This window comes from Pseudophryne corroboree, chromosome 12 (genome assembly GCF_028390025.1).
Source record: "Pseudophryne corroboree isolate aPseCor3 chromosome 12, aPseCor3.hap2, whole genome shotgun sequence".
NCBI classification, from domain to species: domain Eukaryota; kingdom Metazoa; phylum Chordata; class Amphibia; order Anura; family Myobatrachidae; genus Pseudophryne; species Pseudophryne corroboree.
This window is the reverse complement of record NC_086455.1, coordinates 169284051-169304674: the sequence shown is the minus strand read 5'-3', so window position 1 is coordinate 169304674 and position 20624 is coordinate 169284051. Positions and strand designations below refer to the sequence as shown.

General features: G+C 44.5%; 2 protein-coding genes across 6 annotated transcripts in view; both read right to left on the bottom strand.

The window, feature by feature from the left end:
* AMN (amnion associated transmembrane protein) overlaps positions 1 to 462 on the bottom strand; it is a 92345-nt gene extending 91883 nt beyond the window's left edge. The window contains exon 1 of the mRNA XM_063946601.1: positions 262 to 462. Within this exon, the coding sequence (XP_063802671.1) occupies positions 262 to 462 (201 nt within the window). The remainder of the gene's footprint in view (positions 1 to 261) is intronic.
* Positions 463 to 15318: 14856 nt separating this feature from the next.
* TRAF3 (TNF receptor associated factor 3) overlaps positions 15319 to 20624 on the bottom strand; it is a 146608-nt gene continuing 141302 nt past the window's right edge. For all 5 annotated transcript variants that reach the window (XM_063948484.1, XM_063948481.1, XM_063948480.1 and 2 more), the window contains 2 exons: positions 19720 to 19888; positions 15319 to 16179 (listed from right to left, as the gene is read on the bottom strand). In XM_063948484.1, the coding sequence (XP_063804554.1) occupies positions 15608 to 16179; positions 19720 to 19888 (741 nt within the window). In that variant the 3' untranslated portion in view covers positions 15319 to 15607. The remainder of the gene's footprint in view (positions 16180 to 19719; positions 19889 to 20624) is intronic.

Below are 20624 nucleotides of genomic sequence, written 5' to 3'. Positions count from 1 at the left end.
TGCCAGTTGTCCACTCCTGCAATGAATATGGCTGAGATGGCCCTTGTGTTGGCCTCTGCCCAGAGGAGGATTTTTGACACTTCTCGCATCGCCGCTCTGCTTCTTGTACCCCCTTGTCGGTTTATGTACGCCACCGCCGTGGCGTTGTCCGATTAAACATGGATCGCCTGACCCTTCAGGAGAAGGGAGGCTTGCAGAAGAGCATTGTAAATTGCCCTGAGTTCCTGGATGTTTATTGGTACAGCCGACTCCTGACCTGACCATAACCCTTGGAACTGAGCTGCTTGGGTCACCGCTCTCCAACCCTGGAGGCTGGCATCCGTTGTCAGTAGAATCCACGAGTGGATATTGAAACTTCTGCCCTCTACCAGGTGAGGAATTTGAAGCCACCATAATAGAGAAATCCGGGCTATCAGGGATAGGGTTACTTCCTGATGCATATGGAGGTGAGAACCCAACCATTTGTCTAGCAGATCCAGTTAAAATGGCCGGGCATGAAACCTGCCGTATTGGATTGCCTCATAAGCAGCCACGATCTTGCCCAGCCTCGTTAAAGCTGCCCGTACAGCGGAACATGCATGTCGGCTCTCTAGTGGGCCACCACACTCCTTGAAATTTCAAAGCAATGTTGTATATTATGTGTATTAGATACTAATAAACCTACCCGCACCAGCACCGATTTTAAAGTAGTTATAGCAATTAGGATCCGCAGAGCAAGCTGGGTGTGGGAGGTTAGGAAACAGTTTGATTACCACTCCAGATAACAGCCTACAGGACTACCCAGGGTCCTTTAGGCATTAGAGGAACCAATCATTGTTTGATAAAACAGCACACTTGTTATGTAGAATCCAATCCATCTGTATAAATGCAGGAAAAGTAGATATGAATTCATAGATACATTTAAGTTGTCCTTAGCAACAAATTGCATATGTGAGAACGGAAGTAATTATTGGTCTGACTTCAAGTATACTTGTGGGGGAGAACCTCATTACCTGATTAGATACTGAAACAAGGTAGCATTGTTAATAACTACTTAGCACAGCATAGCACTTCCTGCAGACACGTCTTATCCGTGCTCAGTAACAACTGCACTATTCAGAACCCAACTATAGGGATCAGAAACCACACAGCAGTCTTTGGATTTAAGCCATACTACAGCTCAGTGGTCAGTATAGCCAGCGGCAGTTGAATTAATAGGGATACTTTATGTCATATATAGATTAGAATACAGCCCCAATATTGCTATGTATCAACGCACACGATCCTTTTAGAGGGCACTATCATAAAGTGCATACACTAATTATTCTTACAATACAAGTGATTAGCCTCTCAAAAGGTTTATATATATCTGACCTACAAAGGCAACAGATGGGTACACACATGTAATGCAAGCAATCAGCTTTCACAATAGTGATGCATAGGTGTGACCCATAAAGATAATAGTGTATCGCACACTGATAGCCCCAAAAAAATCCCAGTCATCAAGGACTACTGTAAAACTTGATATATCAGTGCAGTTGCATATTACAAATCCTTATTCTATCCTGTGCACTTGCACTGCAACAAATGTTGTTTCTATGCAATATAGTCTAAGGACATTTGGCAACATCCTATAACAAGTGTGGATTGAAGTGGATACAATATGTACCCACAATATGAAATAGCCTCAAATTCCAGTTTCTAGCTAGGTGAAAGTGCCCCTCATGTGAATACTGAGTGAGCATCTGACAAGCACTTACATTTACAGAGGTCAGAATTTATCTACAGTCAATACGTCAGGAAACACACAGATTGTATAGACCCCACTGTATCTCTACAATAGATACAGTAATTACAAGAAAGCTGGGTTAAGATGATAGACATTCATCAAGTATAACCAGGAGCGTTCATACCCTATCTAGTTTTTGTCTTGAGTGGTTCATGTTTCACACATAAATTAATTATACTAGTTGCAGGAGTCATTGTGGTGATCCCACTTTTTAGAATCTATCTCACTTAACTTTCTTTTCCTCACCACGTATATGTTTGTATATGTCATATTTTTAACCTCTATATTTTGCTGTATGTGTCCCATGACAAGGACCCTCTGAATATTAATAGAAGCAATAAAAGCTACGTTTTAACTTTGACAATTAATTCAACAAAATTGACATAGTGCACTCAACTCAACAACCACTTCTTTAGCCTTTTTGTATACCAGTAATTGAATGCAAAGATGTATGGATACCCTGCGAGGGCTGAGCACCAAGAAGACCATAGCCTGGATAGTCAAAGCCTTGTCCATCGGGAGAAACACCTTTTGAGATACCGTATCCAGTATCATTCCCAGGAACTGAAGATGCTGGATCGGTTCCAGGTGAGATTTCTGAAAATTTAGGATCCACCCATGATCCGTGAGTAGGCGAGTAGTCAGATCGATGATGTGCAGTAGATGCTCCCTGGATACAGCCTTTATTAAGAGATCGTCCAAATAGGGGACTATGTTCACTCCCATCATGCGCAGCTGCAGCATCATCTCTGCCATGACCTTGGTGAAGATTCTCGGAGCTGTGGATAATCCAAAGGGTAAGGCCTGAAACTGGAAATGGTCATCCAAGATGGCGAACCTGAGGTAAGCCTGATGAGGGGGCCACATGGGAATGTGTAGGTAAGCATCCTTGACATCCAAAGACAGCAGGAACTCCCCTTCCTCCAGAGCGAACACCACGCCCGCAGGGACTTCATCTTGTATTTGAACACCCGCAGATACGGGTTTAGAGACTTCAGGTTCAAGATGGGGTACACCGAACCATCTGGTTTGGGAACAACAAAAAGACTGGAGTAAAAACCCCTGTTGTGTAATGGAGGAGCTACAGGAACTACCACCCCTGTCTGCAAAAGTTTTTGAATAGCCTCTTGCAAGGTAACTTTTGCTGCGGGTAAAACTGGTAAGCCTGACTTGAAAAACCTGTGAGGAGGGAGTGCTTGAAATTCCAGCCGGTATCTGTGGGAAATGAGGTCCCTCACCCAAGGATCCCGGCAGGACTCCACCCACACGTGGGCGAAGTGTTGAAGGCGAGCACCTACCTGAAAGTTGCCTTGTCACTGGGGCCAACCTAAGCGGAAGGCTTAGCGGCAGGGAATCCGGTGATCTGGTCCAGGGAGACAGCAGGTGCAGGTTTACGGGACTTATCACGAGATCCTCTGGAAGTGGTGGAGATCCCTCGGCCCTTGCCTCTGAATCTTGCCACACGAAAGGACTGCAAGGAGGGTCCGGTGTAAGAACGTCTAGCAGGTGGCGCAGCCGACAGCAGATAGGTAGACTTACCCGCCGTTGCTTGGGAGATACACTTATTTAATTCATCTCCAAATAAGGCATCACCTGTAAAGGGAAGTTTTTCTACACCTTTTTGGAATCAGCGTCCGCTGACCATTGACGTAACCACAGAGCTCTGCGTGCTGAGACCGCCATAGCAGTAGTGCGGACATTTATCTTAACTTCTTAATAGCCTCGCTCATAAAATTTGCAGCATCCTGTATATGTTGTACCAATTCCTTAGACAGTCTAGATACAGATGTATCGACCGAGGGGGGTTTTTCCCCAACCTTCCTATCCTCAGCTGGAAGGGGACAGGTAGATAAAAACCTCTGAGGAATTTTACATTTTTTTAATCAGGGTTTAACCAAACCTCCCTGGCCAGGGAGTTTACCGGTAATTCTTTAGACACCAAAAAGGTAGCTGAACTCTTAGGTCTAACATTAACGTATAACTCCTCATCTGGTTCCGCCTCCTGATCTAGTATGTGGAGGACCTCTAACAGCAAAAATGAGAGAATCCCCCCCCCAGGGGACAGAGAGCTGTCCTCGTCCATATCATCATCCACATCTGGCTGATCAGAATCAGACTGGAAAACCTGTGGCAGTGAGCGTTTTATGTGAAGCCACTAGAGGGGGCTGAGAAGCCTTCTTGGAATCTGCTGCTTTAGCCACACAATCAGTGGAGTGTTTTAACACCTGTCTCTCTCTTTTAGCTGCAGCCAATTCAGAATTTACATTTTGAATCATGCTCTTAAAGCTATCTAACCAGTCAGGTGCCTGTGAGCTGGGCCCTTGAGGAGATAAGATAACATTGCTCACACATGAGACCCCGCTAAAGATGAGGTAGTATTACAAGCAGCACACATAACCATGTCCAGAGACATTATACAAGAAAACTACAGCGCAGTCCCTTGACCAACACCCCACACAGACCCTAGAGAGCCCCTGGAGTGACACCGAGGAGCGGACCCAGCACACAGAACACAGCAGCACAATGTGTGAAAATAAGTGTATGTGATATAAGCGCAGCGGCGCTACCGCTGGCGTGCTTCCCCCTGTCTATGGCCCCCTGGTACCAGTTTTAACAGTCTGTAACAGAGTGGGTCCTGGAGGAGCAGCGTGCATGCAGCCTTGGTGATCCGCAGCAGCAGGAAATGGCGCCTTCCCGCCGCTGGTCTCGCTCCGGGAAGCCCCGCCCCTTGCAATGGCGCACGGTCCCTCACAAAGATTATACTGGCCACAGTAGTAAAACACATGAGAAGTGCATTAAACAGTCCACACAAAGCCTTAAAGACAGTGAGCACTGCGGGGCAAAAGCCCTGAGCCAGTTTGTCTGCGGCGGGCACCGTTTCTCCGTGCCCGCCGCGTGACATGCCGCCAAACTGCACTGGGGACCCGCTAACCGTGGCCCCGGTGTAACACTCACTGCACCTGGTCTTCGGCATCTGTCGAGGGTGGCGGCTAGCTGCTGGCGTGGGCACACATACTGACGATGTGTGATCAGCACCTCAGGAGCTCAGTGTCCTGTCAGCTGGGATTACGAACCTTTAACCCTCAGGAGGTTGGTTCAGTCCCCACTCTAAAGGCCCGTATTCACGGGCAGATGTGGGAGAGATGTGTGCTGAGCGAACCGCTCAGCACATATCTCTCCCACCACTCAGCACAGCACGATGTGTGCTGAGCGTGCGGGGGGAGACAGGGGGGCCGCTCATTTCACCCAGTGGGTGAAATGAGTTACCTGCTAGATTGGCCTGCATTGCAGGCCAATCTAGCACCAGCGATAGCGATGCGCGGGGCTGCACATCGCTATCGCTTTGGGGGGTACACACGGAGCGATCATGCTTAAAATCGAAGCAATCTAATCAGATTGCTTAGATTATCGCTCCGTGAGTACCCCCCTTAAGTCCCACGAAGCAGGTAGTCTGTTTGCCACACAAAGCTACCTGAAAATAAGAAACTAAATCAAATTTAATGGAGCTCCAGAGAAGTGCACCCGGCTCCTAGGGCACATTTTTCTAAACTGAGTCTGGTAGGAGGGGCATAGAGGGGTGAAGCCAGCACACACATACATACACTAAAAGTTTTAAAGAGCCAGGCTCCAGTGGACCCAATCTATATCCCATGGTACCAACGTACAAGACCCCCAATATCCAATAGGACGCAAGACAAAAAAAATAAAGATTCAAAATAAAGAAAAAACCCTAAATAAAAATTGTGAGCTGCTGCTCAAACTATTACATGGTGTGTACCAGAGATCTGAGTCACCTGATCAGGCGACCCTTAAGGCGACCAGCATCGCCCCACTCATCGCATACATAGCAGTGTTTAATAATGTTGCATGCTTGAAGAAAATCACAAAGGACAGCTCTTCCGGTATATGCGAAAAGCAGCCAAACCTCCAACAACGGCATTTTCAAAGGTTTGACCGCAAAATACCATTTGATGCATCGAGCCCAATGTCAGAGTGGAGTGAATTACACAGTGGCGGACTCGGTAGGGGTAGTTGGGAGTAATCACTGTGTTCTCTGAGAGGCCCAGACCAATCAGAACGGAGCAGCTGAATGAACAAACAACGGTACAAAATCATTGATGGTGGAAAAGCTTTGCAATCTCACCATCGTCCTCTAACCATCAACGTTTGCTGAACATCATTTTTCGTTCTCTCTCTAGTGCTGGGGAAAAGTAGCGATATTGTGGACATTCTGGAATGGTACATCACAGCTGAACCAACAATTAATATTCCACTCCTAGAGATATTCAATTAAAAACATTTTCCCTTGTAAATAAAAATGTGTGTTATAAATTTGGTAAATCTATACAGATGTAAATTTGAGACGTCTTAATGTGAGTAAATATGAATCCATGGTTCTTGATGTTACCCGGGGAGCGCCCGTAGCAGATACGGTAAAAAGTGGCAGGACCATTTTTGTAGTTTATTAAATTCTACACACTGGAGGTGAAATCCAAATTTTGATCCAATTGTCTGCAACTCTCTCTGCACATGTTACATCTGCGCCGCTGAAGTGCAGCATGATTTGCCCTTTAGTGTGCTTTTTTGGTTTGCTAACAAACTTGAATAACCCCCATAGTGTGTAGGCAAGCTCTAACTGATTCCGTCCACAAGATGTTTGACGCCACTCCGCAGAAACTGTAAGACGCTCCAACTCGTGACTTGAAAGAACACAAACACACACACAAACACACAACACCTTATTTAAAAAAAAAACCCCTATATTTATTATGTATATGTACAAGACGTTACAAATAAATAGCCAGCACATACACAGCTCAGCAATAAATCATATAAAGGTTTCTGTCCATCTTTGTAGAGAGAAAATAGGATTGCAACGTTTTGGAACAGAAACCTGTTTGTAGCTGTTGTTAATACAAAATACAGTCACTCCGAGATAGCAAGTATTACAGATAGGTTATATAAGAGATTATAAAAGTTCTATTTATAACAGCGGTGACATCCCTTATCTTAACGAGAATTAACTAATCCAACAACCGTTTTTTCCTCCATGTACATTAAGACACATTTATAGGAGTCTATCTGCAAACCGGCCAGAATTTGTGTCATTCCCCCCCCCCCCCCCCCCCCCACCCAAGCTATGTTCTCTGTACTACCCCTTATCCTCGGCTTTCACTAAAGTAACACCCAATGCTCCCAGACCACCGGGGCCTTTCCACAAATCCGGGCCAGTCTGCAGACGAGAATTATCCCTTAAGTCAACAGCACCATGCAACGAAGTCTGCCATTGAGAAGAGTGTTCATGTCTGCCATTTTCTGCAAGATTGGGGTGTGTCTGCCTTATCTGAAAGTGCAGTCATTGGGCAATCACTCTGCCAATCACTGAGTAGATTTTAAGTGATTGGCTGAATATACTATATAATACATGCATTGGTTTTTGTTTTGTTTTTTTATGTACTGTCTACACACCTCACCAAACTTCTTCAGGGAACAGTGTGCTGATTTTTTGGCCATCCTCGACAACCCAACTTCTGAAACGTATTACTCCCATTGATTGAAACACAGAATTGATTGCATTCCCACACCCCGGCAAAGAACATCTTCTCTTCTCAGTGCACCTTCTTGCAGGACGAAAGGGCAATTCTCAGCATTGTACACAAAGGCCAATTGCCTTCATTCGTATACGCTTAACATTACATCATCAATTGCAGAACGGAAATTAACAGAAGATACACATTCCCTGATCGCTCACTGTAATAGCACTGGCTGTCATCATTTTCAAGTATATAAATATATTTTATATTACACAGTTTGTATAAAGCAATATTACAATAGCAGTTTATATTCAGTCCACAGTGGCTACTTAATGGCCATGCTTTCAGTTTCAAGGATCCGGTGGGACGGTCACAAGTGCAGGACGCAAAGCTGCAGATATAGGTTTGCTTCCTTACATATATGGTAATAAGCAACCAATCGTTAATATTAATGAGGAATTCAGCATTTCCTGTAATTACAAGTTTCACAATCTGTCTAGCCCAGAATGCTGCAGGGGGAGAGTTTATATATATATATATATATATCTTAAGACCCGTTTTGTTTATATATATATATATATATATATATATATATATATAAACGGGTCGTAAGACGGCGGTGGGGCTAAGAAGATAAGAAGAGGAGGGGGGAGTACTGATTGCCCAGGCTCCTGAGAGGAACATCTTTTTTTAGCTTATTTTTTTTGAAGGGGCGTTGCTATGCCTCCCGGATTCGTCCCAATCCTTCCCCCCCGCCCCCAAGTACCGGTGTCCTGTTCAGCTCTTATTGGCCCTGAAAGGGGGCTTCGACTATTGAGTTTCACCAACCCCCCTCCATCCCATGGTTTTAGGTGACAGACGCCAAATAAAAGTCATGTTTATTTAAACGTTCATACCGGCAGCTCCTATGACACAGGTAATAATCTCTTTGTGAGAGGTACCTATACCGTATTACTGTAGCTCAGTGGATAAAAGGATAGATTTTAATACTATGATACCCAGGGTGAATAGAATGCAGGAAGCTTGCATGAAGTTAAAGACAGAGGGTCTGATTCGTATTTGTAAGTAAAGCAAAAAAAAACAAAAAAAAAAGGTACCTGTGTCTGGAACAAACCATGTTGCGAGCAAATATATATTTTGTTCTGTGCAGGGTGAATACTAGCTGCTTTCGCATGTAGCCCACAGCTTTATTTTTACACTGCAATTTAGATTTATGTTTGAACACGCCCCACCCAGATCTAAGGGTATATCATACTTGCCTACTCTCCCGGAATGGCCGGGAGGCTCCTGAAAATCGGGTGACCCTCCCAGCACCCCGGAAAAGCAGACGTCTCCCGATTTTGCTGTTCCCCCCTGCCCAGCCGCCCACTTTGAGTGAAAAGTAGGCGGTCCGTACAGTCGATGACGCGATTCTTGTTGAATCGCATCATCATAGTCACGCCCCCTGCTGTAAAATGCCGGTTGTAGCGGCATTACAGAGCGGGGGCGTGGCTTAAATGTTGTGCCGAGGTAACCCCGCCCTCATCCCACCTCCACCCCACTCCGCCCCCTCTTCTAGTCATTGTCCCGCCCCGGCCCTCCACTGAGCCGACCTGGCAGCCCTCTCCCGGAGAGAGCTGCCAGAAAGTAGGTAAGCATGGGGTATATTTACTAAAGTGCGGGTTTACAAAAGTGGAGATCATGTTGCCTGTTGCAACCAATCAGACTCTGGCTATTATCTTCCAGAAGGTGCTACATAAATGATAAGTAGAATCTGATTGGTTGCTATGGACAACATCTCTACATTTGAAAACAAGCACTTTAGTTAGTATACCCCTATCTCTCTGCACATGTTACAGCTGCCCCACCTGCAGTGCAGCAAGGTGTTGCCCAGCTGCTTGCTTTTTTGCTTTACTTACAAACATGATTCAGGCCCAGAGTACGGTATAATGTAGGATACATACATTATACACACAGATAACACTGCAAACTGGTATTTTAGGAAATAGTTGATAGGGATATATTTACATTCTCCTGAAAAGACAGCCATTTCCATAGCTCTCTGGGACTGAATTGAGACATACGTATACTGTATTAAACATAACTTGGAACATGTGCAAAATTTGTTCAACTAAAAACCTTTCAAAATAAATAAAAGTGAAAAAAAGTAAAAAAATAAAATTAAAAGGCTGAAATATTTAAAAAAAAACTCAGAACGACTCGGACAATACATTTATATTCCTTATTTTGACACACACACATACAGTGCATTTTAAACTAAATTTCAAAGTCCACTACTTTTGGTTTTTAAATTCTTCTTTTTTTTTTTCTTTTTTTTGCTGAATCTTGAGCTCTTCAAATTTTGGCTTTTCCTTTAAAATGAGCACCAACTGACCTGTATGTGATATGGAAGCAGCGTCTACACACAGAGAGTGTTCACACTTGTGTGCAGCGACTGAAAATAATGCACAACAGTGTTCCTGTACCCTGGGATTTATCCCACTGCTCAAGCGGTGGTTTGATCATCTCCAGGAATAATGCAGATAACCCGCAGGAAGTTTGGTAAAGTGGACCCTTAATTTACACCAGGCATGTCCAAATTGCGGCCCTCCAGCTGTTGTGACACTACATATCCCAGCATGCCCTGACACAGTTTTGCCGTCAGAGAATGCAAAAGCTGTGTCAGGGCATGCTGGGATGTGTAGTTTCTCAACAGCCGGAGGGCTGCAGTTTGGACATGCCTGATTTACACAGTGGAGGCAGCCATTTTGTGACTTGACCAGATTTGGCTAATCATATGTCCAGGAACTAGTGACAACTAAGAACCAAAAGGTGGAAAAGTATTTTTTTTTCCCCCAAACAAAATGGCTGCCGCCATTAGGTCACATGTCCATAGCAAAAAAACAAATAATACATTTGTTTAAGCCATTTATTGTGCACACAGGATGGCTCCCCAACAAGACACTAAGGTTTTCAAGGCTAGGGCTTTACCACTATTGTTGTGCAAAAATATGTGAACAGATCTAACCGTTCTACTGTATCTATCATATGGGAACATTAGCAGGGCGCAAGATTTGTCTGTGACCAGGTAAAATCAATAATAATGCCCTAACCCAATAATAAATATATTTTTAGTGTCTTCTTGAAGATCAGGAGGTGAACAGGAAGCAAAAGGTAAGAATTGTTCCAACAGAACAACAATGGCAATCCAGGTAACGCATCTCCCCAGAGAGGGTATCAAAACCATTTTATCAGACAGCCTTATATATTTTCTTTCTTCCTTTTTGCACCTAAGGCATCATACTCATTGTCAAAGGTGTAAAAACTGCCAGTGCCAATGGCAGCGAAACTGCATACCAAACAGACATATTTAATACATGAATTGCCTTCGGGAACCAGTTGCACACGTTGTACTTACAAAAAGCCAGTGGTGTGCTGCCATCAAAAGACTTAGGGGTCTATTCCTGGTGAAGTGAGCCAGTGAAGATGTTGCCCATGGCAACCAATCAGCATTGAAGTAACATTTATAATTTGCATACTATACAATTGTACAGAGCAGCTGACTGGTTGCCATGGGCAACTTCTTCACAGGCTCACTTCTCCACTCTTTTCACTGCTTCATGAATAGACCCCTAAGAGGCAATCCACCATTCAAATCCCATATCTCTGAATTGCCCTGTACGGAAAAGGCTATGAGGGAACAGTTGACCACTGGGACTTTAGCACCCAATTGGACATTGCCAGGTGGCAATTTTCCACAGGCTGTTAGCCCTTACATCAGTAATCCTCTCCTGCCCTCATCCTGTTACCGTGACGGTGGAGACAGGACGGTGGTGCCGAGGCTACATTTTGGGTACAACAAAATGAATTCTTTCAATTATTACTCTTATTTCAAGAACCTAAATATACAAAATATCTTGCGCATTGAAAATATATAGGAAATATATATATTTTGAATGTCTATAAAAAAATAAAATAAGATCTTGTTCTATTGCCCCCATTGCTATAGAAGCTGTCCCCTGTACATATCAGCGGGATTATTCTATGTCCCCTCCTAGAACACTGGCCTTAGAGTTGGGCAGTTAAGTTGCTGAACACACACACATTATATATATATATATATATATATATATATATATATATTGTAATCACGACAAAGAGGTGGCTCTCAGAGACTGAAGAAAGCTGCAAAGTAATTTACTGTCTAAATATAATTTACATCCCCCAAATGTATATGATGGCCGGGATGTAATGAAATCAGAGATTGGAGGCCGTACAGTATGCCGACTGAACACGGGTGGCTTTTTTTAAAGGGGCAATCACTTACAAGACTAAGCCATATCTTGTAAATGATTGCTGCTTTAAAAAAAACGTTCGAGTGTAGCCAGCATCCCGCACAGCCGCCACACTTGGACTTCATTATATCCCAACCGATGTTTACACAATAAATGACTAATTACTTTGCGTTCTTCTTCAGGTCTCCGAGTGCCGCCTCTTCTGTAATGTTGTATATGGAGGTCTCACTACCCTAAGGAAGGCACCGGTAGCAAGTTACCAGCTTCACTGTCGCACACAGTGCCGGATTACAGGTTTGGATATATACTGTATATACACACAGATACATATACACAGTTACACACACACCTATATATACAGTATACACACACTATAATGCATGACAAAGTCAATGATAACTCTCAGGGCTGTGAGGAGAATCTTGGGACAGCCTGTGTCCCCACAGAGCTTCATTGTATTTTTTGTTTGGTGCTGGTGGTTATGGAAGGTACAGAGGCCAACACTGGAAATTCCCCCCGACACTGCAGATTTAGGAGCTCATGTACTAAGCGTTGGAAATTGATAAAGTGGAGAGAGAGAGAGCACCAACCAATCAGCTCCTGTCATTTTTTCAAACACGGCCTATAACATGGTAGCAAGAAACCGATTGGCTGATGCTATCAATTTCCAGATAACTTGTCCTTAGTTTAGTGCTTGCAATGCAGTAGTATGACATATCAGCCACCAGGTGGAGCTAAAACAGACGAGCTTCCCCAATTGGGCCGGTCTACTTTTCCTGTCTCCCCATAACTTGCCCGCCACGCATCACATGGTGTAGGCTTTTATGCTGTTGTCAGCTTGCTGGTCAGTAGGCAAGTATGAGGGCAAGGAACATGCCCAGAGCTAGCTCATTCATTAGGCAACCTATTGCTCCTAGGACCCTGTAGAAACTGAAGGGCCCTAGAGGTCTATCTACTAAGCCTAGGAGAGAGATAAAGTGGAAAGAGATACATTACCAGCCAATCAGCTCCTAACTGCCATGTTACAGGCTGGGTTTGAAAAATGAAAGGAGCTCGATGGTTGGTAGTTCTCTCCATCCACTTTCTAGCTTTCCAAGGCTTAGTATAGAGACCCCAAGAACACTGCCTTACAAAACCAGGTAGGTTTGTCACCAAACTAGTACTGTTTGCTGCCAAGGTCCATGGGGGTCTACATCATGCTTGGTCATTCCTCTTTAAAATGCCCCTTGTCATATGACACCATTTCTGACTGTAGAACTGTGAAAGCTTCCATTTTGTGGGCTGGACAAATATCCAGGTTGGAAAGTCACTAGGAAGTACCATGAGGCAGTCTGAGATGCCACTGGTTTCTAGTGAGGAGACAGGCTGCATGGTCATCAACATAGGTATATCCCACAAAATGGCTACCTCCACTGTTAGCAGGCAGGGACAACAAAAATCTGTTGCAAGACAGGAGGAGGTGACAATTGGGCCATTGTGAAAAGACAACCCAAAAAATATAGTATATAGGGGATAAATTTTGTTATATTAGGTTCCCAGAAATTTATGGGAAATGTGTCAAAACAACAACTGCTTCACAATCACCAGAAGTGATCACTGGTCAACCTCACTAAATATGAAGGTTCAACCATTTGACCTATGGTGTTGTCCATTGTGTGTTTAACCCCATCTGTGATGTCTGTTAGGTGTGGGTATTGAGGTGGTGGGGAGGGCTACCCAAAGCTGTAAAGGTGTAAACACTGTTTACTTCAGGTATCTACGGTGACTAGAGATAATGGTCCAGTTTTATCAGGCCTTGGAAAGTGATAAATTGCACGGTGATAATGTACCAACCAACCAGCTCAAATTATAGAAGTTGTCTTACATTAGACTCTCTCCACCCCCCTCCATGTGGAAATGCCAAATGGTGACAGCCGTCCACAGGAAATGGCAACAGCCACCCCACAGGAAATGGTAAATGGTGACAGCCACCCCAGTAGGAAATGGCACATGGTGACAGCCACCCCACAGGAAATGGCAAATGGTGACAGCCACCCACAGGAAATTGCTATGGCCTGTGGGTGGCACATGAAATGACAAAAGTACATTTAAAATAATTTCACATTCTGTCGCAATATGGAACCTCAATTACACAGACCTCTGCAAATAATTGCAAGAGGCTTTTTATCCATTATAGAATTGTGTTGTAGGGACCTATTCATTAAGATGAATGGGTCAGTCATACACGCAGAAAGAGTAGTTACCGAATGTTTTGAGTAATGGACCCATTCGCCATTGCCACAATGCAGGAGATATCACAGACATCTCCTGTTTACAGCACATGCTCCATGCTCCCATACACTAGTATGAGGAAGACTATTCATCGGCAAATGCTGTTAGCCCACCGAGTTACACCCCATTCCTACTGAAGGGGATTCAGATTACAAGAAGGGATCCATTCTGATCCCTCTTCCTCCTCTGGCCTCCAGGCGTGCCCTAAAATCTTGTAAGCGCAGTACCCCCGCACGGCGGAACCTGGCAGCAAGACTGTTGACATTACGGATAGTGGGACAGCTTCTTTTTGGAGCAGCTCTGCCTAGCACCAAAGCCACCCTGAATTGCTCCAGTAGATTTAGATCCACTGCATGTTGGATCCATAATTTGCACCGGGCCATCAAATTTATTAATGAATAGACACCTTAGTGTTTTTCCTTGTACCTTTAACTCAAACATAGGCTACCTATGGTTCGCCAGGCGTTGCAGAACTGCAAGTCCTAGCATGTCTTCCATGCAATCCCAATGCTAGTATTTCACACGCATATAAAAAAGAAGAATTGAGAGTCTTGTGCTGGTAAGACATCAAAGCTACATTCACTGAATAAGGTCCCCAATGTAAACATGATTAACTAAATCCGGCTGCCGCTCAAGGTATCCGGAATGTTGTTTCACTTTCGCATCACTGGCCGTGGAGTCATTCAGATGCATTAGGCACAGCCAGAGGAACCATGTTAATCATTTATTGAGAACTCCAAAGTTCAACAAATGCCCTAGTTTAGGGTGAAAACTCGAAGCCTGTATATGATGCACAGCATCCAAAGAACGATTGTAAAATGTGATAACTGGTAATTGTGTCATAACCTACGACAAGAAGCTGGTTAACATTTCAAAAAAGTGAAATAATAAGACACTGGATAGCTTCCGTTTCTTATCAAAAGTAACAAATCTGCTACGTTCTGCTAAGAACTCTCCGCCAAGAAAAATAAAAGTGTTATGATGTTCACGATTAGTGCTAAATCGAGACTAAAATGAGATTCCGAGGGACGCTGACTTACTTGGTTGTGAACACATAGTACCAAATGGGACAATGAAGACTAAATAAGGCAACTGTCCTGGCTTGCGGAAGGGGTTAACCAGGGTGGTCCTGCGGGACTTTTAGAAATTCCATCAACCCATTTGAAGCCGATGTCACTAATGCATTTCCATGCAGTGTGATGATGGCCAAATCTAGCACCTAATGGGTTAACTGGAATAAATTAATCTATGGAAGAAAATATATATTGTAGATTTGTTTTTTTTGTTTTTTTAACATATTGCAATGGCATTCCTACATTTCTTTTCTTTTGAAAATAATCCAAATATATAGATCTATCAGTTTTGGACAAACTTTCATTACTAACCCTGAGCAAATTTATCATGAAAATACACTTTGCTCCACATTTCTAATCTTCATCCCCCCCAGCCCCCGATCTACACCTCCCCCCAAACCCCCAAAATAAAAATATATATGTAGACTTCAATCTCAATTTGCACAATGGTCACACTACTTTTACTAAATTTCCGCCATTCTCATTTATCACAACATATAGCGATCCGTCTCTGCACAGAATGTTGCGTGTTGTGCTTCGGACCCTACAGCCTTGTTCCGTCAGATCTGTACCAGCGCACACCGGGTCCTTATGCAAACCTTGGAACTTCCTGTCTCAAGAATGACGTAGAAAAATAAACCCCATAGCTGGCCTTGCCTTCTACCTAGCATGCCTAACTATCTATTATCAAGGGTCCGGTAAATCAGACGTATCCACTATGACTTTAATAAAAATAGTATCGTCTTTAATGTACGTCCCGTTCTCTAAGACAGTTTGGGCAACGAATACTGGACACCCAGAAGCAATGTTCATCTCTCCTGTGGGTTTCTTGAAACTACTGCTGTTTGGATCGGGCTTGAATGCGTCTCCTAAATGGCGCCGTGAAGGTCCCTGGTCCATTAACATGAGACTGACTTTCTGTTTGAAAGGCCATGGAAGCAGTGCGTCGTACTCCCCCCTCATGATCACAAAGAAGAGAGACAAGTGTGTGTTCTTGCCCATTCCATCTCCGTTGAGATACACCCTGGCACACATCTTATAACCAAAGTACCCAGTGTAAAAGGGTTGGCTGTACAGCGACAATGTTTTCCCCATTACGGCTTCTTGCTTCCGCCTCTTGTAGTCACGGATCTTCCAGATCAGGACCCCATTGTAACTAGCGGTCTCCAGCACTTGGAACCTTAGATCCATATCGGCCAGGCGGATGTCGTGGACACTCAGCATCTGATCATGTCTGTTAATCTGGGTCTCCAAAACACCTTGGGCGACAAAGAAACAGTTGTAATGAAATGCAAAATCAAGATAGGAGGACACATTTACGGTATTTTCCAATTTGCCTCCCAAGTAAATTTTTATACACACGAAACCCCAACCGGCTAACGGTTAACTGCGCACCTGTAGCTTTAAGTTATGTTAAAGCTGGGGATTTTGATTGAAATATGTTATCACTACTGTTGTTGGGAGACTTTTCCAACACAATCTTTGATATTGCTTAATTAATTAACGTGAGGTTCTTTCTTTGGAAAACCTCTCGACCTACAAATTGGTGCACCCACCTGCACCCTGGTAATGACTTGACTCCACAGTACCAAACACTGCTAATCAGAATAATTATAATAAACTCTGCAATCTTACATAGAGCAAAATGGAGGTGCTTGACATAATTATGGCTATACCAACAGTCAGTTTTAGGGATGAGTTTGGGGCACTGGTTCCCCCGGGGTCATTGTGGCCTGGCTGCTTTGGGGCATTTTTTAATACTTAATTCTGCGCTTTTTTAGCAACTTATTTTTCTACCAATGTAATACCTTTTAGCATTCAAATGAAATACCTCTCAACTATGTAACACTCTTAACACATAGCTTATGCTTCTTACTTATTCATATTTTAACCTCTCACTAGTGTGGTACCTTGGGGTGACTGGCCTGTGTTGACGTGGCGGGTCCGGTGCCCTAGATTTGAACCTTAGTGTTAGGAACCCACCAGATGAGGTCACCTAGATATTGGTTGGTGGGCCCATATGGTTGGCCAAACATTGGTGGTCATTCCGAGTTGTTCGCTAGCTGGTTTCGTTCGCAGCACAGCATTTAGTAAAAAAAGCGGCACTTCTGCGCATGCTTAAGCGCCACAATGCGCACGCGCGACGTACTTTCACAACAGCTGAAGTAGTTTCACACAAGGTCTAGCAAAGCTTTTCAGTCGCACTGCTTGCCGCAGAGTGATTGACAGGAAGTGGGCGTTTCTGGGTGTCAACTGACCGTTTTCAGGCAGTGTGTGGAAAAACGCAGGCGTGCCAGATAAAAACGCAGGCGTGCCTGGGGAAACGCAGGCGTGGCTGGCCGAACGCAGGGCGTGTTTGTGACGTCAAAACAGGAACTAAATAGTCTGAAGTGATCGCTAGCTAGGAGTAGGTCTGGAGCTGCTCAGAAACTGCACAATCTTTTTTTGTTGCCAAGCTGCGATCCTTTCGTTCGCACTTCTGCTAAGCTAAAATACACTCCCAGAGGGCGGCGGCTTAGCATTTGCACGGCTGTTAAAAGCAGCTAGCGAGCGAACAACTCAGAATGAGGGCCATTATACCAAGTGCCTTGATTTTGCTCTAAGTTAGAGTGCAGAGTTTATTATAATTATTCTTATTAGCAGTGCTTGGTACTATGGAGTGTGCATCCGCATGCTCTCTTCTTTTTTTTCTCTCTTTTTATCTGTATGGAACTACAAGTCTTAGCATGATAGCACCTTTCTGCACATTTGGCGCGAGACACCTGGTGCGATTCCTGAACTTTTTCCTCCATTATCTTAGATGGGGTACGTCGCAAATATGACGCTTAACGCCAACTTGGCTATGTATGAAAGCAGATAACGTAAAGAAAAATCACATCTCTCCACGTTGTCTGCAAACATCCAACAATTTCACCTCACTATTGTATGGTTGCGGAAAGTCATTCAGATGTATTAAAAAATGATAAGCGCACTTTTGCTGCAGATATGTGTACATAACTGCGACAGCTGCTGGGGGTCCAGGCTGCACACAGAAGACCTTGCGATGGTTGCAAGATCTCGCACATGCGCAGTGGAGTGGCCGGGAGGCGAGATTAGGCCGAGGCGCTGTCAGGGATCGTTGGAGGGGAGAAATCTCCACTCCCCAACACCGGCAGCTGATGGTATACTTCCTGCTCTGTCTCGGTAAGAGTCTACATCTAGCCCATAGTGTACTAGGTACTTAGGATGAGAGATCTGGTGCAGCCAAGTCACAATGTACGTTGCGCACTAAACGGGGCTACTTAGCACAATTTGAGAATAAGCGAGTGTGGAAACACATCTGTAAGAGGGGTGTAGTATGGCTGACCGGTGGTCAGGAGACTGCCAGTCAGCATACCGACGCCGGGATCCTGGCTGGGAGGTGGCGAGTGCAGCATGCCCCTTGCGGGCATGGTGGCGACCTGTGGTTGCCACGGGTTCTATTCCCACTCTATTGCTGTCATGGACACCCACGAGTGGAAATAGTCCCTGTTGGTCGGCATGTCGTCCATCGGGATAGTGAGGGTGCGGGATTCTGGTGGAGGTCTCCTGACCACCGGTCACATGAATACCACCCCTGTGGGAGTGAGGAGCCACAGCACGAGGTGCATTTCCCAGTTTCATAATACAGAATGCCCGCCAAGCCCTTATTTACAAAACGCATTGAGTGCACATTGCAAATCACTTTTTTATGCTGGGCAATGAACGTGTGCAAATGAACATCTACGCCACAGCACCAATGGAATGTACTAAAGTACCATACGCTCTCTGCGCCTCAATCTCATCTTAATAATCTTGCACCAACACCCATTCTCCGTACTTGACACAACAGACTTTGACTCAGTGCAACTCCTCCTAGCATCCAGTGTACACGTCTGCCCTCTTCCAACTGCCACCATCATGTCCTACTAAACAATGCCCTTCGCAGACAACAACGCTGCAGCACAAACCAGAGGCGCAAGTGGATTTTGCTCTGTGCTTTTAAAAATTTCTAGGAGTCCAGGGGATAAAAAGGTTAAGGGGTATATTCAATTAAGGTTGGATCCATTTCGACATGCATTTGTCGGAATGGATCCGACAAGGGCTATTCAATGGCCATCTCAATTCGACTTTAAAAAAGTCGAATTGAGATGAGGGACCGGAGAGGGAGGGAGAGCCGCGGGCAGACGGGGGAGAGCAACGCTGCAGGAGGATGTGGCACAGCCCCCAGACCTCACCGCAGCGTCCACCCGGCTCCAGCAAGCGGGACCTCACTTGCTGGAGCCGGGTGGACGCTGCTGCGAGCGGTGGCTAGGACACACCCTCCCGTGGCTCTCCCCCGTCTGCCCGCGGCTCTCCCCCCTCTCCTACTCTCAGGTCCCTCATCTCAGTTTGACTATTTTTTACGTTGAACTGAGATGGTTGGAAACGGGGCCAAAACCTGTCAAATTTGGCCCCATTTCCCTCACAAGTACGCGAATCGGCAGATATACCGCCAATTCACGTACTATTCGACAAGTCGAATAAAAATGCTCGGGACTGAATAGGTCGGAACCCCTTCCGACATGAAAAAGACGAAGACTGCCGTCGGTTTCGACCTTAATTGAATATACCCCTTAGTTGGGGGTTCTCAAGTTTGCAGATTTTCAGCAATTTTCAGCTATTTTTTAAAAAGGGCAGCAAAAAAATCTGTGAAAAATGGCGAGTTTGTAAGCCTGCAGCTGTATACATACAACTAGCCATTAGCTTTATGGCTCTATTCTGTGTTCCTAGGTAGTAAAAGACACGTAAGGCGCTCTCACCAGGGTTCCATGCGGCTGCACTCTTACTGATGGTCTCCAACTGGGTCATCCGCGTTTGTAACGATTCCATGCTGCTCTTCATATTGTCTGCGTCCTCTCCCGTCTGTCGCAAGCTCCTGATCTCCTTGTCCAAGTCCTTCAGCTTGTCCGCTTGGCCTTCAATCACTCTCTGTGTACAAGAACAAAAGGGAACAGTGTAATAAAATAATAATAATAATGATTAAAACAAAATGAATTCAATGAGTTAGGACCATCATAGAAAAAATAAATGTTTTAGGGCTATTTATAGTTATTAATAGACAAGTTGCTACATGGCTTAGACATAACTGTTGGGACATATTTATCAGAATACTCGTAAGCAGGCGATTGTATAAAGTGGAAGTCTGCGTATTTTAACAAATTTATGTATTTTTTTTCCAAAACGAGAATGTGATTTAGAAGTCCTATTTAATGGCTTCATATCTGCCAGAAAAACAGTCTATTCTTTTATTTACATATACACGTATACTATATTAACGAGACACAGAGCATAGATGAGTTGTCATGCACTTTTGTTTTCACTTTTACACGAGGCTAAATCATAAATCAGTAATTACTGGAAATGAGAAGTAATAGTAGTGGAACAATATTCTTTGGTGCTCCCATCTTTCATACAGCAATATACACTTACTTGTCTATTCTCCTGGAACGGCCAGGAGGCTACTGAAAATCGGGTGCTGACCTCTGCCTCCCGGGAAAGGTATCCAACAGTGTCGCCCGTCCGGCACAGCCCACTTCCACAAGTCAATTGGGCGGGCCAGGTGGCAGATGACGTGAATTGAGCTGATTTGCATCATTGTAGCCACGCCCCTGCTTTATAATGCCGTTATTGTCGTCATTGTATACCGGGGGTGGGGCCACGATGA